The sequence below is a fragment of the Sciurus vulgaris genome, assembly GCF_902686455.1.
Source record: "Sciurus vulgaris genome assembly, chromosome: 12".
Lineage (NCBI taxonomy): Eukaryota > Metazoa > Chordata > Mammalia > Rodentia > Sciuridae > Sciurus > Sciurus vulgaris.
In genome coordinates this window covers 99,244,494-99,253,989 of record NC_136473.1, presented here as the reverse complement: position 1 = coordinate 99,253,989, position 9,496 = coordinate 99,244,494, and the positions used below count along the sequence as shown (strand labels likewise).

General features: G+C 36.2%; 1 protein-coding gene across 1 annotated transcript in view; it reads right to left on the bottom strand.

Moving 5' to 3' along the window:
* Nucleotides 1-3,008: 3,008 nt before the first annotated feature.
* SHCBP1L (SHC binding and spindle associated 1 like) overlaps nucleotides 3,009-9,496 on the bottom strand; it is a 43,638-nt gene continuing 37,150 nt past the window's right edge. The window contains exons 7-10 of the mRNA XM_079107485.1: nucleotides 9,136-9,289; nucleotides 7,060-7,310; nucleotides 5,724-5,846; nucleotides 3,009-3,383 (exon numbers count right to left, since the gene is read on the bottom strand). Coding sequence (XP_078963611.1) covers nucleotides 3,132-3,383; nucleotides 5,724-5,846; nucleotides 7,060-7,310; nucleotides 9,136-9,289 — 780 coding nt within the window. The 3' untranslated portion in view covers nucleotides 3,009-3,131. The remainder of the gene's footprint in view (nucleotides 3,384-5,723; nucleotides 5,847-7,059; nucleotides 7,311-9,135; nucleotides 9,290-9,496) is intronic.

Below are 9,496 nucleotides of genomic sequence, written 5' to 3'. Positions count from 1 at the left end.
TCTAGAATGAGTTAACTGTATTTATATGGGTGTGTTTCTCTGTCTTTTATTCTGTTCCATTGGTCTTCGTGTCTGTTTTTGTGCCAATACCATGCCGTTTTCGTTACTGTAGCTCTATAGTATAATTTAAGGTCTGGTATTGTGATGCCTCCTGCTTCACTTTTCTCACTAAGGATTGCTTTGGCTATTCTGCGCCTCTTATTTTTCCAAATGAATTTTGTGATTTCTTTTTCTATTTCTATGAAGAATGTCAATGGAATTATAATAGGAATTGCATTAATTCTGTATAGCATGCTTTTGGTAGTATGACCATTTTGACAATGTTCTGTGTATACAAGAACAATGGACAGCTTTCCATTTTCTGATGTTTTCTTCAATTTCTTTTAGTGTTCTGTAGTTTTCATTGTAGAGGTCTTTTGCCTCTTTTGTATTGATTTCCAAGTATTTTTTTTCCCAAGGCTATTGTGAAGGGGATAGTTTTCCTGATTTCTCTTTACATGTCATTTGTGTATAGGAATGCAATTGATTTATTGGTGTTGATTTTATACCCTGCTACTTTGCTGAATTCATTTATGAGTTCTAGGGGCTTTTTTTTTGCAGTGCTGGGGGTCGAACCCAGGACCTTGTGCTTGCAAGGCAAGCACTCTACCGACTGAGCTATCTCCCCAACCCTCTAGGAGCTTTTTAGTAAAGTGTTTTGAGTCTTCTAAATATAGACTCACGTCATTGGCGTATAGGGATAGTTTGAGTTCTTTTCCTATTAATATCCTTTGAATTTCTTTTGTCTTATTGCTGTAGCTAGGGTTTCAAGGACTATGTTTTTAGAGGGAATGCTTTCGATTTTTTTCCTTAGACTTAACGTAGATAGCTTTTACAATGTTGAGGTATGTTCCTACTATCCCTAGATTTTCTGGTGTTTTGAGCATGAATGGATGCTGAATTCTGTCAAATGTGTTTCTTTTTCTATTGAGATAATCATGTGATTCTTGTCTTTAAGTCTACTGATGTTCAGTCTCCTATTTTAAAGGACAAGTGGTTATCTCACATAAAGATTTTATGGCTTAGTCCCATTTATAGCTAAGTGTAGCCATGTAATTAGGTTCTAGCTAGAGGATTCAAAGTTGAAATAATGTGTGCAGCTTAATAGAAATGTCCTCTCTCTTTTTGGTTGGAATTTGAACTTAATGGTTTGAGCAACAATCTCTATCTTGGACTGTGGGGTGATTTTTAACAGAAACCACACAGTGGTGAAACAAGATGGAAGCTTGAACTTGTGACAATATTAAACACCTACCTATCAGACCTGCACTGAGTACCCTCTGCATTTCTTTCTTTCTTTTCTTTTTTCTTTTTTTTTTTTTTTTTTGCTTTATCATGGAAGAGTTCACAAATTTGCTTGTTATCTTTGTGAAGGGGACATGCTAAGTCTTCTCTATATCATTCCAATTTTACTTTATGTGCTGCCAAAGCAAGCACATGCATTTCTTAAACATGAGGGAGAAATACATTTCTATATTGTTCACTTCTCTCATTTTGGATTTCCTTGTTTCCTCAACTTGAACCTAATAATCTTTTTTAAAATATATGTGTGTGTGTGTGTGTATTTTTTTCTTTTTTTTTTAAGAATCAGCACCAAAGACAGTTATTATGGTACTAGTTGAAGGTAATTACAGACATTACATTGAAGCAAGATTAACAGTTTCCAGCTTAAAGATCTCACCCTTCCAATATAAGGGCAACTAATTTGTACACATAAAATTTATTAAAAGGTATAGAAGCTCTTGTTGGGCAGGAAGAACACCAAACGGCCTGTCCTAGATAAGGCTGCCAGATAATCTTGACTCTGTTGACAACAGCCTGATGCATAAGATGAGCATGTTTCCAAATGTTGAAGCGTTTACGTTCTCAGAATCCAAATCGATGGTGGTTACTGGTCCCTGGAACTGACCCTCCTGTGGGGGATACGGCTCACCCTGGGCTGACGTGCTGCAACCAGGTCTGAAACCTGCGCTTCAGTGCTCCGTGCTCAAAACCTCATGGAAGGCCAGTGTTGCAGGCTCCGATACTCAGCTGCAGGTGATCCTTTTGCAACCTTATGATCGGCCGCTCCCTTCGTTATTCTGTATTAAATCGGCCATCCAGTTTCCTCATGTTTGCACACTCCTCACGGCGGGCAGGGGTTCCAGGTTTAATTTTGAGGACCCCAGGCACCTGCCGCGATGGCCCTGCCTGAAAAACACGCGATCCACGACCTTCGGTCCACGGCGGCTGGATTCTGCTCAGCGAGATGCCCAGCACGCGGCCGCAGCGTCAGCCACAAAGCTCACGTGGACACAGGCGACGCGGAGAAGCACTGTTACAACAGCTGCCCCTTCCACTAACCTTCCCAGAAACATCTTTCTTTTAAAAAACAAAGGTTCTAGCTCTTTTCGTTCTTGCCGCCAACACCCAGCCCCACACAAAAGAACACCCTACCTCCACAAGATCTATAGTGAAAAGCTTTAAAATAGTTTTTTAGTTGTCAATGGACCTTTCTTTTATGTATATGCAGTGCTGAGAACCAAACCCAGTGGCTCACACATGCTAGGCAAGCACTCCACCACTAAGCCACAACCCCAGCCCAAACCTAATATTATTTCAATATAGTGCCATATTATCTTGTTGTAGTTGCTAGCACAGATCGCTGGAAATTAACTATAAAATTAGTTTTATCTACTCTGCCTGGAACACTGTTTTTTGGAGTGGGCACTAAAAAACACTAAAGTCATATGTTTCTGAAGTTAAATGGTGATTATACCACGTGCACTAAAAACTACTGATTTATACACTTTAAAGAGTAAATTTTGGGGCTGGGGTATAGCACAGTGGGTAGAGTGCTTGCTTTGCAAGCATAAGGCCCTGGGTTCAATCCCCAGCACCACACCGCAAAAAAAGTAAACTTTATGGTATGTGAATCATAATAAAGCTATTTTTAAAATATGTTAAAATGAATCATTCAATGAAAGCATTTAAATATTTTAATATTTTTAATTAAGTCATCTTTGAATTTAATTAAAGTACCATTTCTGTGGGACATGAGAATTATTAAACAAATTCTTAAAATATAAGACTTCAATATTCATCCAGATGCTTTAACTGGTGACTATTCTGATATCCCCCTTTAAATTTGCTTCTATCTTATTATTATTCATTTCCAGATTCAGGTTTTGCATCACTTTTGAGAGCATTTTATCATCTTTTTTATCTCCTGAAGCAGCTCCTTTGTTGAGAGCTTGTTCTGCTACAATGAAAAACTGTTCAGTGGGTTGGAGAATGCTTACTCCATAGCCGTTGTTGTTGTATATGTGATTATTAGTCATCTTCAATTTGGGTGCTGGCAGAACCTGTTGAATTAATTGAGGAAATTAGTTCTTAAATAATTTTGATACAAAGAAAATATGAACTAATGAACATATAAAATTATTCTAGAACTTAGGTTACCAGGTTACTGTATAGCAGCAAGGCAAGTTTTGAACAAGTGTGTTTTCCTAATATTGATTAACGTTAAGATATTAAATGAAGTTGTCAGTTTATTTTTATCAGTTTTTGATAAAAAAAAAAATTGATTCTGGTTGGGAATACAGCAATGGCCCATAAAAGTGACCTGTAATATATAATACATAAAGCTTGAACATAATTTAACATAATATATAATATGAAACAAATAAAATAGGGTAGTGTAATATAGCATGACTTGGTGGGAGTGGTCATTAAGCTGGTGTTCTTTATAGTAATGGTCAGATATAAATAATAAGGCTGTCGCTCATTATTTTCAGATCTATAGGAAGAATTGTCAGGTAAAGGCAATAGCCAGAAAGAACAAGGTTAACAATATCTGGAAACACAAAAAGAGCCAGTGTAGCTTGAATATAAGGCATCAGAGGAGGAGTGGGCGGAGAAGACAAGGGACCATCTTGTCGTATTTTATAGATATTTATAAAAGTTTATTAAACTTTGATGTACATATTTAAATCATCTGAGGATCCTGTTAAACAATGGGATCATTCTAAGGTATGGCTCAATATTCTGCAGTTTTTTTGTTTTTGTTTATTGTACTGGAGGCTGAAGCCAGGGGTGCTCTACTACTGAGCTACAGCCCCACTCCTTTTTATTTTTATTTTGAGACAGGGTCTTGCTCAGTTGCCCAGGCTGGCCTCACACTCGCAATCCTCAGCCTCCTGAGTAGCTGGGATGCCAGGCCCGCACCACCACGCCTGGCTCACTGTTCTGCAGTTCTAACAAGCTAGCAGGTAATGCCAGTGCCGCTGGCCCATGGCTCACGCTTTTGAATGGCAGGGATATATATGGTTCTTAAATTGTGTGTGACCAGCTGTATTAGCATTACCTGGGAACTTACTAGAACAAATTCTGAGGCTTAACCTCCAGACTTAATTGGAAACTGGGGTGTGCTAACATTTAAGAACTACTGAAAATCTGAAAAATATTTAAGAACAGAAAAAATGTTTTAAGATAAGCAAAAGATTTCAAAATTGCCCTAATGGTATTCCAAAGATCATTTGTAGCTTCTTTTTCTTTTTTTTCTCCTCCTCCTCCTCTTTCTCCTCCTCCTCCTCCTCCTCCTCCTCCTTCTTTTGCTTTCTTCTCCTTTCTTCTCCTTTCTTCTCCTTTCTTCTTCTCTCTGTGGTGCTGGGGATCACACCCAGGGTTTCTCACATGCTTAGATGAGCATTTTGCCACTGAGGGATATTCTCAGCCCCCATACCTTACTTTCAACTAATTAACTGTCTTAGTGTCCAAGATCAAGTGGGGGGTGGGGGCAGTAGGGCAGGGCGGTCTACTAGTACACACTGAGCATCTCTAATCTGAAAATCCCAAATCTGAAATGTTCTAAAATCCAAGACTTTCTGAGTGCTGAAAGGATAGATACCACAAGTGGAATTCTCCACGTCATGATTCTTCCATGCACAAAATTATTTAAAATGATATTAAGAATTACCTTCAGGCTATGCCTATAAAGTGTGTGTAGAACAACTGAAATTTGTGTTTAGACTTGGGTTCCATACCTAATATGTAGTATATGTAAATATTTTAAAATTTAAAAAAATCAGAACTCTGAAACCCTTCTGGTTGCAAGCATTTCACATAACGGATACACAACCTGTACCTGCTTTTATGTGTAATTTAAAAGCTATTTGAGGAAACAAAACATGCATTCACAAAATAGAATTATAGCAATTTAGGCAAATTTTCATCAGTGTAAAACATCATTAACTACATATATCTAGAGAAACCTAAAAAGATGTTTCCCAGAAAGGAATGGGAAGACATTTTTGCCTATAAATTATTGCTATTAATATGTTCATTGTTTTGCTTTACAAACTTTGAAAGACTTAAAGTAGTTAATACATTATTCTTTTATTAATTTGTTTTACTTTCTGAAATATATTGTAGATATACTTAAGGAAAGGAAAATCTCAATATTTGATAATAGAAAAGCATATCTACTTTCTCATATTCCAGCATATTTTCTAAGACTTTAAGTTGAAATTATTAAACTACAGGGCTAACTTATTTCCCATCAGCCATCATTAAAACATATTTTATTATTTGAACTATTCTTTTCCAAATAAATGATAAAATAATAAGACTACAGTTAATATTTTATTATTTATCTAATACTTAAAATTCCTATAACAATTCTACATTATGAACTAAGATAATACCTTCATATTAACTCCACCTAAGGTGCTTTTTGAACTGTCACTAGTTCTGAGGTTATTACAGTGATGAATTTCATTCCTTTCCAAAATGGCTATGCTCCCAGGATACAGTTCAACACCAGCACCCTAAAAATTAAAATCAAACAATCATGTACACATAGACAAGGTCCCCTATGAAATTTTCTTTAGATTTGAAAATTGTAATTTATTTTCCAGTTCTGGGGATCAAACCCAAGGCCTTGCACATGCTAGGCAAGTGCTCTGCTACTGAGCAACACCCCTAGCTTAAAATTTTTAGTTCTGTATTAGCAATCTAAACACTAAGCTACATGAAAATACATGATAATGCATGCAGCAACTTATTGTAGCAATTTTTGTGTGTGGTACTGGGGACTAAATGCCAAGGCTGACTTGAACATGCCATCTTCCTGCCTCAGCCTCCCCAGAAGCTGGGATTAATGCCTGTGCCACACAACCAACCAAGAGAATGCTTTAAAAATGTTGAGAAGTGAATGTTTGTGTTAGGGAATTAGGTCTAGAAAGAAGGTTAAGGTACTACAGTCCATTGCCTTACTTTTCCACCCAAATAAATTCTGTAGAAAATAAGACAAAACCTCTTTAGGCAATTGTTTTTATAGTTGGAAATATTTATTTCTACTATACATCCCTAATAATGCTCTATAGTATATTCCTTGTTTGAGTAGAAATTAACAAAAAGTCATTCAAAAAAAATTGCTTGTTTTCTGTTTCATCATTTTTCTCATTCAATTCTCCAATCCTTTTAATGAACTTTGTGATTAATATCTCAGTATTAAGGTTTTCTATGTCCCAATTATTTGTAAGTTGTCAGACTAATCTCAATACCTTATAAGCAATTTCTGCTAGCTTGTAAGTTCTTATTTCTTCTTGAACTTTCAAACAATTGACCCATGATCTGTTTCATAGATGCTGATTTCTAATTTAAAAAAAAATAATTCTAAATTCAAAGATAAGTGTTTACCTTGGACACTTGGGCGATTCACTTTTTTGAAGTATGCAATACTCTCTTTGTTAACTTCTACCAGTTTGTAAATTGAATTATAGTTCCATTCAAAAAGAAAGATAAAGAAATTTTGGGGGACTGAGTTGTGGCTCAGTGGTAGAGCATTTGCCTAGCATGTGTGGAGCACTGAGTTCGGTCCCCAGCACCACATGAAACTAAATAAAACAAATTAAGGTATTGTGTCCATCTTCAACTAAAAATATTTTTAAAAAAGAAATTGTTGTTCTTTGTATGTTAAGATCACCCAAAGTTGTTACCTACAGTCCTATAAAACCGTACTTTTATAGAATGAAGTACCTGGGCGCCAGTTATTTCACTGTCTGTGATTGTCAGAGCAGCCCCCGTAAGAACGCACACTCCTGTTCCTTCACATTTTAACACACAGTTTTCTAGAGTCATGTGACCAGACTCAACCACCACAATACCATCGACCGTCCCTTGTTGTATCAAAGACAGATGCATTAGTTTCACATTGTCAGCTTTGGACACCACAAAACTGTCATGAGAAGGTTCAGAAGTAATCATAATTTCCTCTCGCTTTCCAACTCCTAGTACATAGGGACAAAAATACAACTGAATCAGTAATCCACACCTTTAAAGCCCTTTAGTCATTGAGTAACCCTTGCTATTTCTTTCATGTATTTTAACAAGATAAACTACTCGGTTGTTAACTAAGTAGATATTTAACTAGAATGTAATCTTTTATTCCTTATTTTTACGCATGATGGGAAAATCTGGGTTTATAATCAATTTAAATGTACCTATAGTATTTATTCAACATATTAATTCCACAAATATTTCCCTAAATTTTATAAATCTTATAATCAGCAGTCATATACAAATGTCTAAAATACAAATTATATATGTATATATATATAATTATAATAAAATACAAATTATATATGTATGTGTAATTTGTATTTTAGGTGTATATATACCTTTTGGTTTCAAATAGTAATTAAATACCATAACTAAAAGACTGACTCTTAAATTAGCTTATACAATCATACCAATAATTTTGCTCTAGAACTGTCAAAGCAATCACTCAAGTTAACATCAAGAAGACTACAAACGTCTCAAGTCACTTCTATGATGCTTACTACTTACTACTGATGACAATTGGGAATATAGTGAAAATTTTGCTTTGTTTTTTTAAATGACAGGTGAAGTTTAAGTCAACTCTTCTTTTCTTTTGGCCAGATGGCGGGAACACCTTACTTCAATATTAAAAGGGCAGCTGGATCTCACAGCACACACCTGTAATCCCAGCAGTTTGGGAGACTGAGGCAGAAGGATCTCAAGTTCAAAACCAGCCTCGGCAACTCAATGAGACCCTAAGCAATTTAACAAAATAAAACATAAAAAGGACTGGGGATGTGACTCAGTGGTTAAGCACCCTGGGTATCAATATCCTTGGTATAAAAAAAAATTAAAAGGGCAAAATCAAAATTACTGAACATGTTGAGAACATAAAACAATTTCCTAAGTCCTGTTCTTTTGATTGTTTTTCATAACATGAATTATTTTTTGAGAAAATGCTGCATATATTTCAGTATAGCCCTCCATCTGGGTTTTCTTCACATCACTAAGTGATGTGCAATAAAGATGGATAAGGAAAAGACAGTTTTTGGTTAAAAAAAAAGATACATGTGCGCACGCATGCGCGCGCACACACACACACACACACACAGGAAATACGATGGACGTTCAAATGCAGTGGAACGCAACTTTGGTCCCTGTTGTTTGGGAGGCTGAGGAATTCAAGACTAACCTGGGGAACACACTGACACCTTGTCTCAGAGAGAAGGAGAGATTAAAAGGTGTGGGGAGGAAGCCAGGTATGGTGGTGCACACCTGTAATCCCAGCAGCTGGGAAGGTCGGGTCAGGAGGATTGCCAGATTCAAAGCCACCTTTAGCCACTTAGTGAGGCCCTGAGCAATTTAGCAAAATCCTGTCCATAAATAAATAAATAAATAAATAGGGCTGGGGATGTGGCTCAATGGTAAAGCAGCCCTGGGTTAAATCCCTGGTACCAGGACTGAGGTTGTGGCTCAGTGGCGGAGCACTTGCCTGGCATGTGTGGGTCTCTGAGTTCGATTCTCAGCACCACATATAAATAAGTAAAATAAAGATCCACTGATAACTAAAAAAAATTTTTTTTAAATTCCTGGCATCACAAAATAGAAAGAAAAGAGAATATGATGAACAGGTTTTAATTGTAAAAGGCACTAACGGGATTTTTGTAAAATATAAACTCATGTAATTTCTAATAGCATTAAACATTCTTATCTGTTTATATACTGGACAGATTATACTGGAAAATTTATCTAGTATATATTGCTGTAAAATACTGCAAAGGACAGCTTGCTAACCCTTTATAATGATGTCATCTGTCAGTAAAGCAAGATTTACAGCATGATATTCCCCTGGAAAAATAACTACTGTATCTCCACTGTAACAACTATCCAAAGCCAAATCCAAATCATCATGCTGTTGGAGAAGTGTGTCTGAAGACAAGTCCTTTACCTAAAAAGAAAGAAAGGAGTGTACCTTTAGCAATAGGGTTAACTGAAACATGGCATTTTAATCACTCATTGGACATGTACTTTTCCCTAAAGACTTACCTATACAGTATTTATTCAGATGATCATTCCATTTATCAGTTAAGGGAATGATGAAATAAAATTTTCTTTTAACGACTAATGACTTTATAGCTCTTAAGTACTGTCGTTT